Below are 23,494 nucleotides of genomic sequence, written 5' to 3' on the forward strand. Positions count from 1 at the left end.
TGTTGTGACTTGATATTGTGACTGATGATGGCACAGGCTGAAAAGAAAAAGGGTCTCAAACTGTAAATTCATTACTTGGACTGACTTAAGATGTGGGCCAGGAAAGATTAGCAAAGCCAATGATTTGTTTTTTTATGAAGATTCAAAAAAAAATCACGACAAACTCAAAGTGTAGACTTGATCTCTATCATGAAAAAAGAAAATAGCTAAATAGAAATGTTTCTCTTACTAGTACTTGTCATATCTTCCCCAGTAATTAAAAAGAACATTGAAAGCAAGCACTGTTTTTATATTTTATTTTGTAATCCTCATAACACCTAATCAGAAGATATAGCCTATTATTATAGAACAAGCATCAGAAAGCTAGCTCAGCCTCAAACACTGATTTTTGGTATCTATTCTTTTTTTATTGGCTGTACCATGAACTAGCTGTGTGACTTTGGACAACTACTTAACCTCTGTGTTTCCTCTTCTATAAAAATGGAGCTAATTAGGCCTCGCATACAAAGTTGTTGTGAAGTTTGATTGAGTCACTTAAGGGCTCAGGTAGGAAGAGTTCAATCAATAACATTTGTGGTACAATTATTATTACCATTATCTATGTGACCTTGAGCAAGTTCATCATGTCTCTGTTCCTCAAATTTCTCTTTTATAAAGTAGTCATCTTACACTGCTTCTGTAATAAGGAAGGATTTCAGTCACTTAAAGTTACTAATGTCATCCTTAGAGATAATGATATCCATCTCTCAGTGCTTTTGGAAGAATGAAATCACATCATATACAGGAAAGTATTTTATAGTCCAGAAAGCCATAAATGACTGACATTTCAAAGTATTATTATGGAACAGGTGGAAACTGGCACAGGTCAAAATCCCATAATAACAGATGGATCCACCAACTGCATCAAGTCAACTGTGAGGCAGTTTTGTTAGAATCATGTGTAGAAATGTGAATGAAACAGAACTGGTTTGTATATTCAATTAGCAAGGATATAAAAATTTAAATGCAGTACAGTCTTACATGCATGAAAAATTACATAGAAAAAAAGAGGAAATAAATACGTTAACAATCCTTAGGTAGTAGAATTTTGAGAGTTCTTTTTTTTCTGTATCTTTTACTTTTCTTTATTTTTCTAAATTTTCCTTCAGCATCAGACTTAACATCTGTCACTTTAAAAGTGTGTTGTAGGTATGTTTTTAAGAGAATGATACTTATGATTTTCCAAATCAAACACAAACATTTAAAAAAAAAAAAAAACAGGTATATATCCAATCGTTACAGCCCAGAAGGAGAGAGAAAAGAGTACAATAATTTAGTGTTCTTGGACACAAACCAAAAAAAATCAAACCCAGTACTGTCGAGTCGATTCCGACTCACAGCGACCCTATAGAACAGAGTAGAACTGCCCCATAGAGTCTCCAAGGAGCTCCTGGTGGATTCGAACTGCCAACCCTTTGGTTAGCAGTCGTAGCACTTAACCACTACACCACCAGGGTTTCCTCTTGGACATAGTATTCATCATGTTCATTCAAGAAATATTTACAGTTGACTGTTGTTGTTGTTAGTTGCCATCAAGTAGATTCTGACTCATGGCAGGGAGCAACCAGTTGTTAAAGAATACCAAAAGCCTACTTCCACAGGAAGGAGGCATGAGCTGGCATGAAGCAGTTGAGGAGTCCAGAGCTCAATACTATTCTAGTATGAACCTGCAGTCCAAAGAGGAACCAGGGCAGAAGGCCAGTCAAATCCTAGGGAAATGAGATGGTTTCCATGATGTCAGCACCTGTTGCTCAGTGGATCAATTTATCGACCTTCTGAAAAGAAGATTGAGCTTAGACCTGTCAGCAATGGGCAGGGAGGGCCTAAAGTACTATCATGGCAGCTTAGTGGCTCCTTCCTGAGCAACCTCAAGCTTGCTCTGGTTGCCAGCCACCAAGTAGACTGGGTCAAGAGAGCCTGGTGGAGGCCAGGTCTTGTTTATTAGCATCCTTGATAATGCACTCATCTTTTTTCAAGTTTTATTGGAGGAAGAAGGTTTCCAATTAAGTTTCTTAGGCCCTAAATTAAGAAGTGATAGATCCTTGGACATTTGCAAAAGGAATGATTTCTGCACATGGTTATTAACGCAGTCTGTCCACCATTATAATATACGATAAACCAAGCAAAAAATATCCTGTGAATATATTTTATTCGAGTTTTTAGTTGAAGTGGAATACCATTCACACTCTCCCTTTTGAATCTAGTTCAGTGACAGGCTATTGAAATTGGCATACAACTGTGTCCTGTTTTCAGGCTCAAAGAATAAAAGAACATTTAAGTTTAAAGCATTTTTAGCATATGCAAAAAAAAGTGAGTACCTTTGGTATTCTCTTTCCTCACAGAAATGCTGCAAAATTATGAACCTTCATACAAATAGAACTTTCTAGTAGTATCATTTTATTGGATTTGAGGTTGTCAGTTAAGTATCTGTATGTCCGTCTAGGAAACCCTGGTGGCGTAGTGGCTAAGTGCTATGGCTGCTAACCAAAGGGTCGGCAATTCGAATTCGCCAGGCGCTCCTTGGAAACTCTATCGGACAGTTCTACTCTGTCCTGTAGGGTTGCTATGAGTCGGAATCAACTCGACGGCACTGGGGTATGTCCGTCTATGTGTAATACCAGTAAATTATGTAAATAGCTGTGTTCTGTGCTTTTATTTCTGACTCCGCGGCAACAGGTTGTTTTGTTTTTGTTTTGTAGTAGTCTTGCATCCACGTTTCTTAGAAAACACAAATACTTGAATAAACTGGTTTTCTAGTTTGGAGGTTTGCTTTGGGAAATTAGCTGGTTCCCCTTAGAAATCAGTATGTCAAGAATAATTGATTCTGTGAGGACTTCTTTAGTAACTCTGTCAATAACGATTGAATATTTCATTAAAAATTATCTAGGAATAATCTGTGGCTTTGACTCTTCCAAAAAGTTTTTCCTGACTGTGATACCAAGTCTATGAAATGCAGCTCTTCGGTATTTTCTTAGAACTTAATTTTTGTTTTAGTCATTAACGTAAATGGGTCATGCACAAGATTAATTGGACTAGTGGCCTATAATCAATGGTATGCATTTTGTTTAAAATTAGAACATTTATATAAGGATAAGTTGCATAAGACTTCTTTGTAGAGTAGCAGATGATATATTTTAAATCTATGACCTTCGTTTTAGGTAAGATTATCTCCAGCCAAAATGTCAACCAGGAATTCTACAGATCTAGTTGAATATATTGACAAGTAAGTCTAAATTACAATAAGTTTTAACTAATATTTACTATACTTAATGGTTCAATCAAAGATTAAAGTACTTGCATGAGACCTTTAAGTTATTTGCTTTCAGAAAGAACTTCACTTAAGCAATCCCAGAAAGATGAACTTCTCTATCCTATTCCTTTCTGGTTGGCAGAGCAAGCCAATTTCACTGCTTCCTTCTTAAATAACTTACGTAGGTTTCTGTAGATTTATGGATAATTGATACAGCATAGGCAATGAGCAACAAACAACAAGATCAGATATGGTTAACTGTGACTTTCAAAATTAATAAATCTATTGACCTTTCCTGATAAAAATTCAGAAAGTTTTGAAGTATATTAAATTAACCATCATAAAATTTTGGTTTACTACTTACAGTGCCACATTTGGAGCTCATCCAGGAAAGGCCTGTAGGAGAGGGACAACTCTGAGGACTTGGGAAATACAATGACAGGTTATTGATACATGTACATTGTCCAAAAGAGCCGAGAATTCTAGTCTGTAAAGGTGGGGTTGCAGAGGCAGTGCATATTAATTTGAGTGTTTTTCTATTCCATATGTCAAAGTAAATTTGGTCTGATGCTTCCAGTAATATTTTCAAGGTACTTGGAGTTTACTCGCAGCCCTTCTACTCATTTGTTGTATGGCCTCAGTCAGTCCCATAACATGTCTGGGCCTTGATTCTTTCATTTTCAAAATGAAGAGGTTGGACTAGAAGTTCTCTAGGGTCCCCTGTGTAGCCCTGGTAGCACAGTGGTTAAGAGCTTGTCTGACAACCAAAAGGTCAGCAGTTTGAATCCACCAGCCACTCCTTAGAATCTCTATGGGGCAGTTCTACCCTGTTCTAGAGGCTTGCTATGAGTTGGAATTGACTTGATGGCATTGGGTTTTCTTTTAGGGTCCCCTGTTGCTTTAAAATAATTCTCATTCTAAAATATGCATCATGACAAAAGAAGAAAAATAACCAAATAGTTGAAATGAGTCGATGTGAAGAGAAAAATTTAAATCCCGAACTTTGAATTTTTGTTAATTACCTTGAATAATGAAAATGATATAATTTTATATTCACTGATTTACAACATTTTCACTATTAAGAAGTTCCTTAATCTAGCTAGCCAATTGAATTTAACACATTCCAAATATTTCAAACGTGTTGTATTCACCTCTTTTCATGCTGTTCATAACTTGTGTTTGATTATATGACTATATATCAATACTTTAGAGAAAGTGGAATCAAATTAGAGGAAAGGATTTTTTTTTTTTTTTTAATGTTTAAAAATATTATAGTTGGGAGGAGGCAAAGCCAACATGGTGCTATAGACAGAAGCGCTACGCTGTCTCTCCACAGCAAAGACCCAAGAAATGAAGTAAAATAGAAACAAACATCAGTCCTTGAACCCTATGCATCAAATGAAGAGATAAAGAACTCAAACAACCACCAAATGGAATAAGAAACTGACAGAGAACAGAGAGTGAGGAGAGATATGAGTAGAGGTCCCCTGTCAGCTAATGCAGCAAGAATGCCCCATCTTGGACCCCTATAGGAGATTGGAGGACAGGGAGTATGGGAAAGCAGCTTCACAAGCTCCTAGCAGGAAACAGAGCACCCAGTTACCAACAGCACATGCCTTCCTACCCCCCACCCTTCTTCCCCCTGCTTGGCCTCTGCCACGTTCCAGTGGGCCAGGGTCACTTGGCTGGGAGGCATCAGCTCTGTGCAGCTTGGATTTAGCCTGCCCACACTGGCTGGCTCCTTCAGTGCTATTTCTTTGTTACTGATGTTGTATTTTTCAGCTTCTTTTGGTTTCTTCCCTGCCTCTCACCTCCTCCCTCTCCTTTCTCTTGAACACCTGGCTCTGTATGCCATCTTTGCCTCTTCTTGACAGACTGTGAAGGGCTGCTTGTTGGGGAGCTGCTTCCCCAGTCCGTACTGATACTCTGGTTGGATCCCTGAGGACTTTTTTTGTTTGCTAGTTTACTGGGCTGTACTGCGTGCCTTGGGAGCCACTTCCCCAGTCTGTGGAGCCACATTGGTGGGATCCCCGGGGTCATTCCTTTTTTTATTTTTTCCTTTTTTTCTTTCTTCATTTCTGTTTCTCATGTCTCTCTACTTTCCTTCTTTTCTTGTCTCCTGACTACCTGGCTGATCCTGTGTGCCATGTCAACCCCTTCTAGATGGGCTGTGCCCTGAGGCCTGAGAACTACTTCCATTTAAAAACCACTGGGTAATAGAAGAAATTAAAGATGAAATACAAAAATTCCTGGAATCAAACAAGAATGAAAACACATCACACCAAAACCTTTGGGACACAGCAGAGGAAGTGCTCAGAGGTCAATTTATAGCAATAGGTACATGCATTAAAAAAGAAGAAAGGGACAAAATTAAACCATTAGCTACACAACTTGAACAACTATAAAGACAATAGCAAAAGACGCACACAGCCACCAGAAAAAAAGGAAATAATAAAGATCAGGGCAGAAATAAATGAGAGAGAAAAAAAATAGAAAAAAATCAACAAACCAGAAGTTGGTTCTTTGAAAGGATCAACAAAATCAACAAACCACTGGCCAAACTGAAAACGAAAAACACGAGAGGATGCAAATAACCCAAATAAAAAATGAAATGGAGGACATCACAACAGACGCAACTGAGATAAAAAGGGTCATAACAGGGAATTATGAGACACTATACTCCAACAAATTTGAAAAGCTTTGTTATACTCCAACAAATTTGAAAAGCTAGAGGAAATGGACAAATTTCTGGAAACACATTACCTACCCAAACTAACACAAACGATGTTGAAAATCTGAACAGACCCATAACAAGATATTGAAAAGTTAATTTTAAAAAACACCCAACAAAAAAAAGCTCTGGCTCAGATAGCTTCACTGAAGAATTCTACCAGAACATTCAGAGAATAGCATCAGTACTACTCAAACTATTTCAGTACATAGAAAAGGAAGGGATACTTCTGAATTCATTCTATGAAGCAAGCATAACCCTGATGCCAAAACCAGGCAAAGACACCACAAAAAGGAAACTACAGACCAGTATCTCTCATAAATATAGATGCAAAAATTCTCAACAAAATTCTAGCCAATAGACTTCAGCATCATATCAAAAAAATTATACGCCACAACCAAGTAGGATTCATACCAGGCATGAAAGGATTTGTTCAACAAGAGAAATTCGATCAGTGTAATTCACCACATAAATAAAACAATCACATGATCACCTCAGTCGATACAGAAAAGGCATTTGACAAAGTCCAACAGCCATTCATAATTTTTAAAAAACTCAATAAAATACATATGAAGCGAAATTCCTCAACATAATAAAGGGCATCTATACAAAACCAACTTTTTTTTTTTATACAAAACCAACGGTCAACATCATTCTTAATGGAGAGAGGCTAAAAACATACCCCTTGAGAATAGGAACAAGACAAGGATGCCCTTTATCACCGCTCCCATTTAACATTTTGCTGGAAGTCCTAGCTAGAGCAGTAAGGCATGAAAAAGAAAGGGCATCCACCAAGAGACAGAAAGGGCCACATGAACCAGAGACCTACATCATCCTGAGACCAGAAGAACTAGTTGGTGCCTGGCCACAATCAATGACTGCCCTGACAGGGAGCACAACAGAGGACCCCTGAGGGAGCAGGAGATCAGTGGGATGCAGACCCCAAATTCTCATAAAAAGACCATACTTAATGGTCTGACTGAGACTAGAGGAATCCTGGCGGTCATGGTCCCCAAACCTTCTGTTGGCACAGGACAGGAACCATCCCTGAAGACAACTCATCAGACATGAAAGGGCCTGGACAGTGGGTAGGAGAGAGATGATGATGAAGAGTGAGCTAATTATATCAGGTGGACACTTGAGACTGTGTTGGCATCTCCTGTCTGGAGGGGGGATGGGAGGATAGACAGAGTTGGAAGCTGGCAAAATTGTCACGAAAGGAGAGACTGGAAGGGCTGACTCATTAGGGGGAGAGCAAGTGGGAGTACAGAGTAAGATGTATATCAACTTATATGTGACAGTCTGACTTGATTTGTAAACGTTCACTTGAAGCTCAATAAAAGTTAATATAAAAAAAAAAAAAGAAAGGGCATCCAAATCCGTAAGTAAGAAGTAAAACTGTCCCTATTTACAGATGATATGGTACTATATATAGTATACACAGTTCTACTCTGACACACGTGGGGTCACCTTGAGTCAGAATCGACTCGACAGCACCTGGTACTTGTGCTAACTGGTACAGCAGCCCGTCATGGTGCATTGAATATTGGTTCTTGACAAACTATAGTTGTCCGATTTCATGAAGAGCAATGGTGAGCCAAATGAATCCTGAGAGCTCTACTTCAGTCCAATCATTAAAGCAGTAGACTCTTAGGTGGCTGCTTAACTGGAAAAGCCGTAGCTTCATCTTTCAAGTCGTAGTGGTCATTGGGTGGCAACAGATTTGTTGATATACAAACTTACATAAGTAAAAATCACTATTAATTAAACTGCCTGAATATATATCACATATTTTCAGAGGTTCTGCCTTATGTGGGTATATTTACAGGTAATACTAAATTCAAATAACACCAACCAAAAAAAAAAAAAAAAAAAAAGCTCCGGCAACCACAGAGGTAATATCTATGCTATTAGAAGGGCTGGTTAGAGATATACCCATTAAAAAGACAGGCAGACCTGTGTTTAACGGGCTCTTCTTCGCCTCAGGCAGTTGGAGCAACACCTGCCTGTTATGGGTACTTGTTAAATGTTAGATCATATTAATAATGTGGAGCCCTCGCAGCACAATGGTTAAGTACTCAGCTGCTATTCCAAAGGTTGGCTGTTCAACCTGCCAGCGACTCCACGGGAGAAAAGACCTGGTGATCTGCTCCCATAAAGATTACAGGCAATTATAGTCTAGAAAACTCTATGGGGCAGTTCTCCTCTGTCCTATAGGGTTGCTATAAGTCATAAATGACTAGAGAGCACACAACAACAACAACAATAATGCAAGGGGAAGCAGAATGCTTGCAATCATTTATAGGACAGTTATGGTGATGTCATATTAAAGACAATAAATAATTTTTATTTCCTCACTTATTCATCAACAATTCACAATGACCAAATTTCCACTGATGGTAACTGTGTATCCAATATTCACTTAGGCTTAATTGAACAGAAGAGAACCAAAGCTTTTTCACTTTTCCTTCTTTTTCTTGTGCTGGTGACAGGAACACCAAATGGAGGTTAGGAAACCTCAGGTCTACCCTTGAATCTGCCTCTAATCAGCTATGTGACCTTGAGCAAAAGAAAATGTTTTCTCTTCTCTGGGCAATCTATGACTCCTCCATGAAGTGGGGTGGAGGTTTCAAGTGGCCAGTGATGAGTAGCCTGAGTCCCAAAAGCTGTTTGAGTTCAAGATAAGACCCAGATTTCCAGGATTCAGGTTAGAAAGCTGTCCCTGCCTTCTGCTTCTCAATTCTCCTACATAATAATTTTACAGCCAATTTTCTTGCAAGCATTCTATGTAGTAAAGCAGGTGGTTAAGAAACATACATTATACCCCCATGAGATTTAATTTTGAATAAAAACAAGTTCTGACCGTGAATCTCTTTTATTTTTCTTGAATTGGCCCTCCAACAACAACAAAAAAAAAAAAAAAAACAAGTTTTTTTCTCACTGCTGAATCAAATAATTTCCAAGCCTTCTTCCATCCCTCAGATTCTTTGGTCTTCAAAAACTGATTATCACCATTTATTCATTTACCATGTTGTAAAAATGCTGGAGTGGTAGAGGCATCTGACCTCCTCTAACTTCAGAAGGAGAGAGAGAATCACTATCAGCATCAGCCTAAGGCTGATTCCTATAAAGAGGAGGTCAGACATGCCTCCTCTCTCTAACCTTCTTACCAATTCTGACACCAACCAACCCTCCCACAGCACTCTCTACTTCTTTGCTGGGTTCAGTAATTTGTTGCGATGACCACACAGAGCTCACAGACCATACTCACAATTATGGAGTTTATTAGGGAACTAACAGGTTCCAATTCAGATCAGGAACAGCTTGGGATATAGTTCTTCAGTCAGGATTGCTTCTCAGCCATGCCCACAGGCAGGCCTCTCTCTGGCCTTCAGCCTCTCAGCCTTTAGCCCCTCAGCCCCTTGGGCCTTTTGGCCCAGCCTGGCCTCAGCCCAGCTTGGTCAAGTGTTACAAAGCTCTTTAGCTCCACCTGTAACTGCCCAGAGGTATCCCACTCCACCGGCAAGCCTCCTGCTCAAAGGCACTTGGCTCTCTTGCTCTGTAGGTCTGCACACTCATTGTAACCACCTTGCTCCATGGGTCAGGAAGCCCATTATGCAGTATTGCACCATTCTCCTGGTTCTGCTTTTGCCACTTATCTTCCACCGCTTCTAGCTGTCTTGTGCTGTCTCTGGTGTTACAGCTCTCTCTGTCTCCTGCATCTAGGAGGTTCTCAGCACAGGGACCCTGGGTCTAAAGAATGCACTCTACTCCCATCTCTTCTTCTTGGTGGTAGTGAGGTCCCCTCTCTGCTCTGGGATTAGCTCTTTAAAGCCTAGCAGATGGCAAAACTAACTAATCCCTTCATTAGGGTTCCATCCATCTTATTTGCATGATCCCACCCCACAAGGGTGCCATGCACCTTATTTGCATTATTAGCAAGTTGTCTAATCACCTTGGTGGGCCACAAGTACCTTATCTGCACAGTCCCACTCGATCATTTGGTGGAAGTTACAAGGCCATGGCAAGAAAGGCCATATAAAAGTGATCCATTGCACCACACATATATTTATTGAGTATCTATTTATGAGTATCTGTTGAGTATCTATTATTGAGTGCCAGGCATTGTGCTAGATATATTGCAGAGTTATTGGCAAGCATAACAAAAATCCCAGCCCTTACGGTGTTTCCATTCGAGTGGGAGGGAGAGACATGCATTGTTAGATTATCTGGTCAGGGTAGGTCTCATTGAGAAATTGGCATTTGAGCAAAGACTAGAAGGAGGTGAGGGAGTTGTTCATGTGGATATCTAGGGGGGAAAAGCAACATTTCTAAGACAGGAGCACTTCTGTCGTGTAGCAAGAACATCATGATGGCTGGAACAAAGAGAAGTATGAACTTGGACTATGATGCTATCTAGGCTTGATTTGAAAGTCTCTGGGTGGAATGAATCTTGAGTTTCTGCTGCCCATGAGGAAAGGTCTAAATTTCCTGAGCAAAAAGAACATCAGGAAAATGAAGTTGTTTTGTACTGAGAAGTTGTCTGGGCTGGACTATTGCCAATGTATATATTTCAGGAATTCCCTCAGGAACACATTTTGGGAACATGAGGGTCTGGCTGACAGCCAAAGAATGCTATTCAAAATCTGGATACATAAAACTTTCAGTAAGTCAAATGGGCAAATAATAAATGATTCATGATTTCTCTTAGTGAATAGAATATGGCATTCGGGGTCTGACAATACTCATTTTTAAGGTTTTTCCTTAGCATCATGGTGGACATTTTATTATTCTGTGATTCATTGCTTTTGTTGGTACATGATTAAGATGAATATTTCACATTACAGTATACCAAACAGGGAGATGAAACTGTGGTTTAGCTCTATGGGATAAGTCATACTAGGTTGGAGATCTTTGTGGTTTTATTTTGTAATACTGTATTCATCTTTGAGGGGAACTAACTCCCAGGACAGAAAGCTGGAAATAGTCGGCATAGTTTATGAAGAAAGGAATACCTGAGGCCTTGAGGTTGTTAAGTTTTTTTATTAACCAGTGGACCTTTCCCACACTGCAAATATTTTGGCCCCTTTAACCACACCCATTGTTAAAGCTTCCACTCCCTACTCTGTGTCAAATCATCTCTTTTAATCCTCACAATAATTCAATAAGGTAGGAAGACACTGGAGTTCAGAGGGATGAAGTAACTTCCCCAGAGTCACACAGACACTAAGTGACAGATCCAAGATTCTAACCTAGGACTCTATGTCTCTGTCACCCCAAAGCCTATGTTCTTAATCACTGCTCTATCCACACCACCTATTCTCCCAATACGTGTGTAGACACACACACACACACACACACACACAGAGGAACATCTTCACTTCTGACTCCTCCCATGTGGCATGGAAGATATGACACAATCATAGATTTCTGATCCTCCTCCATCAGTGCCCCTCTGGGGATGAAGGGGGCCTGGATTCACAGCATCGTAGCTGTACCTGGAAGGAGCTACCATCAGCCACAGTGCAGTGTTTTCATTCTTTTCTCTGTATCATCTTCTGACTGCCTCCAACTGGGATGGGCAAGACTCTGGCTGTGGTTAAGCACAGCTATAGGTGTTGGACATTACCCACAGAGACCCACAAATCAGTCAGCACAGGGACTGCCCAGATAAAGCTCAGTTCATTCCATCTCAGGAGCCTTTTTGAATTTTTACCAGACCTAAGAACTTCTGCTCAAGTGTAGGGACTACCCCTGAGGCCAGGGAGAGGCCACTTTCAGTTTCCTAGAGCAGAGAAGGAGCCCCTGTAGTCTCTGGGCCTCAAAGAAGATCCATACAGCCCCAAGGAGAAAAGCAAGCCAAGCAGAGGAGAGATAAGTAAGATGAAATTACAGGATGTTGGGAGAAAGTTATGTATTTAAAAGCAGAGGGATAAATCCACCTCATCCCTCTGAGGAAAATATAAATATGACAGAAAGAACCACTAGTTGGTCTAAACAAAGCTGTGACATAGGAGAAAGAGCCAGAAGAGACATGGCAAAACATTTTCCAGCTGAGTTACTTATAATCTCCAAGCTCCAATTTCCTCCTGAATTGAGAAAAATTGTAGTTATGCCACAGGATAGTTGTAGCAATGAAATTAAATACTGTTCATGAAGGTCGTGTGTTGACTATAAGAACTGTATAGAAATAAGATAGTATAATTTTAAAAATTCCTTATATTCCTTCCAGGTAGAAACTCCCCTCAAATAATTTCCCATCTAATAATTGCTGCTAATTGTAATTACAACCAAGAGACACATTGCACTGGGAAAATCGGCTGCAACAGATCTCTTTAAAGTGTTAAAAAGCAAAGATGTCAACCTGAGGACTAAGGTGCGCCTGATCCAAGCCATGGTGTTTTTAATCGCCGCATATACATGCGAAAGCTGAACAATGAATAAGGAAGACCGAAGAAGAATTGCCACCTTTGAATTGTGGTGTTGGCGAAGAATGTTGAGTACACCATGGACTTCCAAAAGAATGAACAAGTCTCTCTTGGAAGAAGTATAACCAGAATGCTCCTTGGAAGCAACGATGGCCAGACTGCATCTTACATACTTTGGACAGATCAGGAGGGATCAGTCCCTGGAGAACAATATCATGCTTGGTAAAGTAGAGGGTCAGCGAAAAGAGGAAGAATCTCAACAAAATGGATTGACACGGTGGCTGCGACAATGGACTCAAACATAGCAACAATTGTGAGGATGGCACAGGACCAGGCAGTGTTTTGTTCTGTTGTACATATAGGATCATTATGAATCGGAACTGACTCAATGGCACCTAAAAACAACAATGTAATAAGAACAAGGAGCCCTGGTGGCACAGTGGTTAAAGCACTCAGTTGCTAACCAAAGATTGTCAGTTCAAGCCCACCAACTGCTCAGTGGGAGAAAGATGTGGCAGTCTGCTTCCATAAAGATTACAGCCTTGGAAACTGTATGGGGCAGTTCTACCCTGTCCTATAGGGTCTCTAGGAATCAGAATAGACTCAGTGGCAATGGGGTTTTTGGTTTACAATAAGAACACATGTGTATGACACTTTCAGATATTTAAAAAACACATTAGATACGTTATTTTAATTGAACTCCTCGGTAAATTGGACAGAGATTTGAGATAGGACAGAGAACAGCCCTCTTCTGATCATCCTAAGAGAAGTTAAAGATAGTTAACTGGCAGAAGCAGAACTTGAGCCCAGGTCTTCTGACACCAAGCCCAGTGTTCATTCTCCTGGATACACACTCAAAAAACATTAAAGCAACGTGAGAAAGGATCTCACATGTGTTACAAAATGCTATCAGAACTCCAGATATCCTCAAAACAACTTGCTGCTGCAGCTTACATATGTTTTACCTGTAAATAGAACCCAGGCACCGACCATCCCCTCATCCACACAGGGGCACTGTTTGGAACCTGTGTCAGCCTTGATGCTTCCACAAGAAAGAAAGCCAGTCACCCTAGGTACATCATTAATTTTGTAACTTTATCGAAAAGTTTACTGAGCATGAAGAATTTGCCTGGTATAGCGGAAAAGATCCACAACCAGTGTCTTTTTCCAGTTTCTTCTTGGTTGTGCCACTGTTTGAAGTCTTCTCCTTTCCTGGCCCTTCCCAGTGCAGGCCCGATGCAGGCCCAACCCCACTGGCCTTAGTTTGCTTCTTCCTTGACTGAAGCTTGAATTTCTTCCTTCACTCCCCAGAACATTCAGCCCTTGTAAAACCCGGTACCGGAGCCTTCTACAGCTACCAAACTCAAATACCTTGGAAGGCAGGGATGGTTATAAACAAGTAATGAAGAAACTATAGAAAAAAATATTTTCAATTTCATTGCTCCCCACATGCACTCACAGATTATTTTTGTGAAGCATCAAAACCTAAATTTCACTTTATATTCATTTTTTGCAGAAGGACTCTGTGTACTTGGAATGTAACTAACCATGTAATAGATCTTTCCACAAAAATGTTGAAAATTTGCTTCAGTTCTGCCTTTTTGTGTTCTAGAAAAAGGTTAGAATCTTCAGATTTCTGTCTCTGAGTATTAGAGGTTGCCAAGACAGCTATCAGGACCTCCTAAGTAAATTTAGTGCTCTATTCACAAGAACAGAATAGGCAGGGACGCGAGAGGCTGTATGTACCGACGCATCCCTGCATCTGCCAGCGACAGCATGGCTGGTGTGAGTCACACCAAACTGCAGAGAAACAGAATCCAGAGTCTGGAAAATCTGTTCAGATGCAGTTGTCAGCGATATAATCAATGATCTATGTAGAGCCCAAATTTCTCTCTCAAAAGGCCCCTAGGATTGTCCCTCCTGTGGTTAGAACTCCATCGGGACTTTTCTGGAATATTCAGGTTCTTCCCCCCCCCACCCTTTTTGGTTAAGTTTAAATGTAGGTCCCACTGACAGGACATATTAAGAAAGTAGTGAGATTTTTTTCACTTACTGAAGAGGACTTATTACTAGCGAAAGGCCTCAGTTTTTAACCTTTCCGATGACTTGATGATTTGCATAATGATATCTTCAGGAACCTTAGAAGACTGAGAATTTTCATATGTTTGTTCTTCCAGTTGTTGATTTAGAAAGGTCAGTCCAAAAACAACATTCTCTTTCTTTACGGCAATGAAAATACGAGAAAAAAATATGTAAGCTCGAAGGTAAACATCTTATAGGGATCATGTAAATAGAACTAAACACAGCAGCATTTGGTGCTTCATTAAGCATTATTAGGAAGCAATAATAGTAATACTTTCTGTTGTTCGTTACTGTCAAACCACCTCCAACACATGGCAACCCAATGTACAACAAAATGAAACACTGCCTGGTCCTGTGCCATCTTCACAATCATTGATATGTTCGAGTTCACTGTTGCAGTCACTGGGTATTTTGAGTCCTTTGAACCTAGAGGGATCATCTTTCAGTACTATACTGAACAACATTCTGTTGTGATTTCATAGGATTTTTATTAGCTAATTTTTGGAAGCAGATAATAAGGCCTTTCCTCCTACTCTGACTTAGTATGGAAGCACCACTAAAACCTGTGCACCATATATGACCCTGCTTGTATTTGAAATACTGGTGGCATAGGTCCCAGTATCATAGCAACATATGAGCACCACACTATGACAAAGTGGCAGATGGGTGGTGGAATAATACTCTAATTCATAGTAATCAAGAAAAAAATCTTAGTCATGAAATGAAAATTCAAAAAAGAAATCTTTCCACTTACATACAGAATAACATTAAAAATAAACTTTAAACACTACTAAGGAAAAAGAGTTTAGCCATTTCAGGAGGTAACATGTGATCAGAAACCGATGGTACTGAAGGAAGAGGTCCAAGCTGCACTGAAAGCATTGGCGAAAAACAAGGTTCCAGGAATTGATAGAATACCAGTTGAGATGTTTCAACAAACAGATGCAGCACTGGAAGTGCTCACTTATCTATGCCAAGAAATTTGGAAGACAGCTACCTGGCCAACTGACTGGAAGAGATCCATATTTATGCATATGCCCAAGAAAAGTGATCCAACCGAATGTGGAAATTATCAAACAATAACATTAATATTACATGCAACAAGATTTTGCTGAAGATCATTCAAAAGTGGCTGCAGTGATATATCAACTGGGAACTGCCAGAAATTCAAGCCAGGTTTGGAAGAGGATATGGAACCAAGGATATCATTGCTGATGTCAGATGGATCCTGGCTGAAAGTAGAGAATACCAGAAGGATATTTACCTGTGTCTTATTGACTACGCTAAGACATTCGACTGTGTGGATCATAACAAATTATAGACAACATTGTGGAGACTGGGAATTCCGGAACACTTAATTGTGCTCATGACAAATCTGTACATAGATCAAGAGGCAGTCATTTGAACAGAACGAGAGATTCTACATGGTTTAAAGTCAGGAAAGGCGTGTGTCAGGGTTGTATACTTTCACCATACCTACTCAATCCGTATGTAGAGCAAATAATCTGAGAAACTGGACTACAAGAAGAAGAACGGGGCGTCAGGATTAGAGGAAGACTCATTAACAACCTGCGTTATGCAGATGACACAACCTTGCTTGCTGAAAGTAAAAAGGGCTTGAAGTACTTACTGGTGAAGATCAAAGACCACAGCCTTCAGTATGGATTATACCTCACCATAAAGGAAAAAAAGGTCCTCACAACTGGATCAATAAGCAACATCATGACAAATGGAGAAAAGATTGAGGTTGTCAAAGATTTCCTCTTACTTGGATCCGCAATCAATACCCATGGAAGCAGCAGTCAAGAAATCAAAAGATGCATTGCATTGGGAAAATCTGCTGCAAGAGATCTCTTTAAAGTGTTAAAAAGCAAAGATGTCACCTTGAGGACTGAGGTGTGCCTGACCCAATCCTTAGTGTTTTCAGTCACCTCATATGCATGTGAAAGCTGGACAAGGAATAAGGAAGACTGAAGAAAACTGACACATTTGAACTGTGGTATTGGCAAAGAATATTGCCAAAAGAACAAATAAATCTGTCTGGGAAGAAGTACAACCAGAATGCTCCTTGGAAGCAAGGATGGTGAGACTGTGTCTCACATAATTTGGCCATTTGTCAAGAGGGATCAGTCCCTGGAGAAGGACATCATGCTTGGTAAAGTAGAGGTCAGCGAAAAAGAGGAAGACCCTCAATGAGGTGGATTGATACAGTGGCTCCAACAATGGGCTCAAGCATAGCAAGAAAATCGTGAGGATGACACAGGACTGGGCAGTGTTTCTTTCTGTTGTGCGTAGGGTCACTATGACTTGGAACCGACTCGATGGCACCTAACAACAACAACAAAGGGAAAAGAAATAACTAAAGTCTAGCATCAAGGTAAGTCACTTAGCTCCAAGGCTGCAGCCAATATATTTGCATGCAGTAGGTGCTGTCTTTCTCAGAAACTTCCTTCAAGTGGCAACAACACTGAGGCCAGCCGGGACAGGCAGGACCACAGACTGGCATCGGAGCAGAGGTGGCAGCCCTATTCCACTGGCCCCTCTGCTGGCTTAGGTCTGCTTCTTTATTGCTCTTTCTGGATACAGTTTTGACCATCAGCCAACACTGCTCCCCAAGAGTGAGTGTACTTAGGCCCCTCATCACCCTGAATTGAGTACAAACTGCATGGCATTGGTGTCAATGCCCCCTACTATTTTCTTCTGTTATCTCATTCAGAACCTGCAACTATACAGCAAAATAGGCCCTATTGACCTTGTTTAAAGGTGCAGGAACTGAAGTACTTGGTTGGTAAGCGTGGAGCCCATATCCTATCCTCAGTTTTCCAACTTACTAAACTGTTTCTGAAAGTCTACAGAAATTGAGAGTTCATGTCCCAAATTTCACACTTTAGCCCTTCATTATGTATCCTCCCTTATATTATTTACTAAATTCACATTGCCAGTCTTAAATAAATTAGTGGGGTTCCATCTTTAGAATACATTAGAATCATCTAAGTACTTGTTTAAAACACTCATTCTTGCTCTCCTTCACACTCCTCCTCCCCACCAAATAATGACTTAGTGGGTCTATGGTGCAACCACAGAATCTGAGTCTGCATTTTAACGGCCCCGCCTTCCCCCCTCACCCCCATCAATGATACTAATTCCAGTTTCTCTGTGAGAAACACTGAATTTCACTAAGTTCCTTGAGGGACAGAACCATTACATATATGTTCATGAATTAGAGTAATATCTTAGATATTTAGTAAATATTATTGACTGATACATTTCTATTTTAACTCTCATTTTTATTGGTGAGGTATTAATTAGGTACAGATATAGTGCTGCACATAGAAGAAACTCCATCCAAAATGGCTTATATATAAGGACGTTGATTAGCTTATATAACAGCAACAACATCTAGAGTTTGGTCAATGCAGTGTTTTCTATCCTTCCTCCCTGACATTCTTTTTTACCCTCATGATAACAAGATAGATGCAGCTGTTCCAGGCATCAAACAAGGACACGACAACATCCAGCAAAGAAGATTTTCTTTTTGTGTCTCTTGTAAGAGCAAAAAAACCTTATTCAGAAGCCCTGCAGCAAGTTTCCCACCAGAATTGCTTTGCATACTCTTACCTAAACCAATTGCAAGCTCAAACCGGAAGACTGGGGCCACTGTGATTAGCCTGACCCCCTGAAGTAAATGGGGGACAGGAGGGTGAACTAAATTAGGCAAAAGGAGGAAATAGCTCTTGGCAATCAATAGTGTCTGCCACAAAGGAATGCCTGATAGAAGGCAAATTCTTTTTTTTTTTTTTTGTGAGAGCAGCATAATTTGCAAGTGTCTGTATAGGACCAAAGACTAGAGATCAAATACCCTTTCACTGGCAACTCCTGGCTGCAGGTTGTCTAGAGGCCAGAAAAAAAAAAGCTCTAACTCAAAGAAATTATTGAGAGAACCTATAGTCCACTAAACTAAAGGAAAATAATGAGGGAATCTATGGTCCACTGCCAGGCCATGTGTCACCATCAGCAGTGCCTGACATCCTCTTCCCTTCTGCCTCTGACTCATACGTTCAATCCAGAGTAGCAACGTCAGCATGTTGGGGTTTTAGAGGACTGGATTGTATATATCCAGGTACCATTTGGTAATTTTCCAGAAGAATATTTTTGAGTCAAATAAGTGGTAGATGGAATCTGACTAATGAAACCTCTTAACAAAGCCTTCTTTGCTCCTCAGATGTGTAGTTGAGGAGAAAGAACAATCTCACCAAGCCTGAGGCTATTTTCTTCAATGGGTGGTTTGGGGAAGGGTGTTGATCTTTTTCATAATTATACTGCTCAATAGAATAAGCTAGAACACCTTGAGGCTTCAACAGCCTGTAGCTTTTGTGGAACTATTTTTTTCCTCTAATTTTCCAACAACTATGCCTTTTTTTTTTTTTTTTTCATGCCTTAGGAGAACAATTCAGCTAGAGAAATCAGTCAGTCAGTAAACTAATATTTATTGACTACCTACTATGTGTCAGGCACTCTTCTCAGTGTTGGGTACATTGTGGCGAACAAGCTTGACAATGTCTCTGCCCAAAAGGAGCATTCATTCTAGTGATGGAGATCAGAAAATAAACACAAACATGTAAACAAGGTAATTTTAGATAATGACAAGTGCTATACAGAAGATAACAGGGGGCACTATGATAAAAGTGACGGAGAGGAAGGCTTCTCTGAGGAGGGGGTATTGAAGTTGAGATGTAAACAGTGGGAAGGAGACAGTCATGAGGTGACTGTGGGGAAGAGCATTCCAAGCAGAACAGCAAGTGTTGAAACTCTGAGCTAAGAACTAGCTTGGCACGTCTGAGGCACAGAAAGAAGACCCTTGTGGTTGAATAAGAGTGAATGAAGGGAAGAATGTGAGGAGACAAGGTTGGAAGACTTAGCACGGGTTTTTTTCTCAGAGAATAAGAAGCCATCAGAGAGTTTTAAGTAGGCAAGTGGTAGCACTTTAGGAAGATCACTCTAGCTGCTGTGGAGATGAGCTGTTCGGAGGCAAAAGTAGAAAAAGTGATGATGGAGGCCAGGACCAATAAAGAAAGAAAGAATTAAGGAAGCAGTGGATTTGGAGTCTTGGGATACTTCTAGATGTCATTAATGCAGCCACCTTATTAGATCAATGATTAGTATTAATCAAGGTGTATCCCCTGCTTCTGCTAGTTAACTCTTGGAATGGTAGGACTATGTGAAGGTTAAAGTTAACATTTGATTTTGGAGTCAGACAGACACGTTTCAAATCCTGACCCTGATATCTCCACATTGTGTGATCATTCCTCCTTCTGGTAAATTTCCTTAATCGGGGCTTCTAAATCACTAATTCATTCTTTAGCTATTTCCTTTGACATATTTATCCCATTTTTTATTTTTCTTTATTTCACCTATTATACTTTTCAGATCTAATATTTTTTCTTGTTTACTTTCTATGTTTTCTAGTCTTTGCTTTCATTTTGCCAATATTTTCCCCTATTTCTTTCAATGTGTTTATTAGCCTTTAAAATTTTTTTTGTAACTCTTTTAGTGTTCTCTTCTGTGTGAAAGTATAATTCAGTAGGTTGCTTATTTGTTGGTTAGTTGGGTTTGAAAAAGCTGTGCTCCTCAAATGTCTTGTGGTTTCAGCCTTCAGTTCATTTTCCCCTGGGGATTTGGATTGGAGATCCCAGTCTCCAGTCTTGCCAACACAGGCCTCCTGCCCTGCCCTAATCTTACTCTTAGGGATACCTAGACCAGAGTCTAAAATTTTATACAAGTGGGAGGTACTGTTTGTTCCAAGGCAATAGGAAAGGAGAAGCAAGAGCAGAACTGCAATTTCCACACTGCATTTTATCTTCCCACAGCCATGCTGAGCTGTCTCTTGCCCCAGGCCAAAGCCACCATCTGGCTGAGGTTGAGTTGCCCAGAAAAAAACTTTGAGACAGAGATTCGTAAACATAAGGCTTATTATGGAGTGCTCTGGAATCAACACCTGTGGAAGGGAAGGGAAGAGAAAACTAGGTGGAAGGAAAAGTTAAACTGTGATACCAAAAAAAAGAAAAAACCCACTGCCGTCGAGTCGATTCCGACTCATAACGACCCTATAGGACAGAGTAGAACTGCCCCATAGAGTTTCCAAGGAGCGCCTGGCGGATTCAAACTGCTGACCTGACCTTTTGGTTAGCAGCCGTAGCACTTAACCACTACACCACCAGGGTTTCCAACTGTGATACAGTACTAGCAAAAGCCTAACTGACCCCACAGGGAACTCTGAAGCTGAGATGGACCTTCTAAGTCATTCTGAGTTAAAGCAAGAGTACCAGATATTTATATGCCCACATTGATCAGTCACTGACTGTGAGCTGCCCAGGAAGTGGGCATGACCTTGGGCAAGGTGAATCTCTTCACCAAGGCAATTCCCAGAGAAGGATAATAGTTGAGGTCCGTCAGCCAGCAGCACTTCCAGCAGTTGAAGAATAAGTCCTTCCTTCCTGAAGGGGGAGCTACGTGGTACATTACAGCATCCACTATACCACCCTACACATTCACTAATTTAAAACAGCCCTACCACTTCAGGGTTTTTTCATAGTTTTCTCATTTTCTCACGCTACGTCCTTCAGGATTTTATGGGGGAGGGATGATGGAAAGCCAGAGGTCATGCTATTTCAGCATTTTGGTTGGAACTGTAATCAGCCCAGGAATTCTTTCCCCAGAAGACTTGTGTAACTCATTTCCTTTCTTCCCCTGCTACATCTTTCATGAGCTGCCATGTTCCTGTGCAGCCAGGTCCTGGGATACCTGGAGCAGATATACTTTAGCCGATGTGTTTACACTAGGCCTCTACTCTCTCACTCACTGAAGGCTTCAGTTTCTCAGGAGGCTGAAACTCAGGGGGCCCCTGAAAGACCCAACCAAAGCTTCTGAGCCGAGGTGTGTTGTGGTCCAAGGACAGCCTCACCCAAAAATGCTACAGACACACCTGAACCCCTGAGAATGGGAGATGGCAATGTTTTCCTTGGATCTAAAGTCTGTCATGTGAGTCCAACAGAATCCCCTATCCATCATCTTTCATGCCCTAGAACATCACCACAGGACAACTCCAGCTTCGCCTTCCAGAAAGATTTTTCGGATTGAAGTGCGAAGAGGGGATGCCGGGAAAGTGGCAACTGGAGACAGACAGAGACCAATTAGATGGCTATGACAGTGTGGTGGTTTTAAAATGTCCACAAATTCTTTGATAATCTACTCTTCAAGAGGTGGAGTCTAATTCCCCTCCCCTTGAGTGTGAGCTTGATTTAATGACTCCCTTGCAAAAACCAGATTAAAGCAGTAGTGACTGTGTGTGACCTCAGCAAGTTGGTCACAAAAGTGAACAAATTAAATTTAAAAAAAGAAAAAAGGTGTACTATTTAGGAAAAGGGCCAAGAAACATGGAAAATCCTGATAGCCCAGGATTTGTCTTGGCATTTGTCTATTGCCACTTCCATTTACAGATAACTTCTTGAAGGAGCAAGCTACTTTTGTCGGGCCTTTCCTTGCTTGTGATTCACTTCACAACGTATGATACTCCACTTCTGCCTTCCATTCCACTAGAACAGTTTTTGCCAAGGTCACCAGTGACCTTTATACTCCTAAATTTAATGGGCACGTGTCAATCCATTTCTGATTTGATACTTCAGAGAGAAATGACACTGCTGATGGTTTTCCTTCAAGTTGAAGCTTTCTCTTCTTGGTTTCTGGGGCACCATCCTCTCTTATTTTCCTTCTACTTCTAGGCCTCTTCCTTTGCAGTTCTTTTCATCACCTGGAATTCTTTAACATCAGCATTCCCCAGAGTTGCGCTCGTGCTATTTTCTCCTCATCACTGGTTCTCAGCTCCGTGATCAGTTCTTCTGAGGCCTCTGATACTCTTTAATCAGCTGGAGTGTCATTGGGATGAGATGGGGGCCAAAGCAGATGGTGGGGCCATACAACTCTTCTTTTTGAAAGCTAATGATTCTAAAAAAGTCTGCTCCCTGTTCCCAAAGTACACAGTCCTGCCAACTCAGGCCACAATACAATTCTGTGGTCAAATAAATTTGGAAAACGTTGCATACAATACCCTTCTCCTGGTGATTCATACTGTGTATTAGCATATTAAGGTCCAACAGTGTTTTTCTAATTTTATAGATGAGGAAAGTGGTTCATAAGCCCATGGGCTAACGCATTTGGTTCTATAATCTCCCAAACATAGGTCACATCTGAAGGCTTGTGTGCATTGATTTCTGACCTCACACCAGGACCCATTTTGTATATGTGAGCATGACAATATTCCATTGTATCGGCCAAATTTCTTGGCATAGATGAGTAAGTACTTCCAGTACTGCATCCATTTGTTGAAACATCTCATCTGGTATTTCATCAATTTCTGGAGCCTTGTTTTTTGCCAATGCTTTCAGTGCAGCTTGGACTTCTTCCTTCAGTACCATTTGTTCCTGCTCATATGGTACCTCCTGAAATGGTTGAATGTCAACCAGTTCTTTTTGGTATAGTGACTCTGTGTATTCCTTCCATCTTCTTTTGACACTTCCTGAGTCATTTAATATTTTCCCCATGGAATCCTTCAATATGGCAATTCAAGGCTTGAATTTTTGAGAAATGCAGAGCATGTTCTTCGCTTTCGGTTTTCCGTCTCCAGGTCTTTGCACATGTCATTATAATACTTTGTCTCCTTAAGCCGCCCTTTGAAATCTTCCATTCTGCTTTTACTTCATCATTTCTTCCTTTTGCTTTAGCTACTCGATGTTCAAGAACAAGTTTCAGAGGTTCTTCTGACATCCACTTTTGTCTTTACTTTCTTTCCTGTCTTTTTAATGACCTCTTACTTTCTTCATCTATGATGTCTTTGGTGTCATTCCACAACTCATTTGGTCTTTGGTCATTAGTATTCAATGTGTCAAATCTATTCTTGAGATGGTCTCT

General features: G+C 40.5%; 1 protein-coding gene across 1 annotated transcript in view; it reads left to right on the plus strand.

Annotated features, from left to right (window-relative positions):
* The window catches only part of FAM81B (family with sequence similarity 81 member B), a 122,147-nt gene that overhangs the window by 13,784 nt on the left and 84,869 nt on the right, over positions 1-23,494 (plus strand). Inside the window, exon 3 of the mRNA XM_049868031.1 lies at positions 3,198-3,262. Within this exon, the coding sequence (XP_049723988.1) occupies positions 3,198-3,262 (65 nt within the window). The remainder of the gene's footprint in view (positions 1-3,197; positions 3,263-23,494) is intronic.

This window comes from Elephas maximus, chromosome 2, assembly GCF_024166365.1.
Source record: "Elephas maximus indicus isolate mEleMax1 chromosome 2, mEleMax1 primary haplotype, whole genome shotgun sequence".
Lineage (NCBI taxonomy): Eukaryota > Metazoa > Chordata > Mammalia > Proboscidea > Elephantidae > Elephas > Elephas maximus.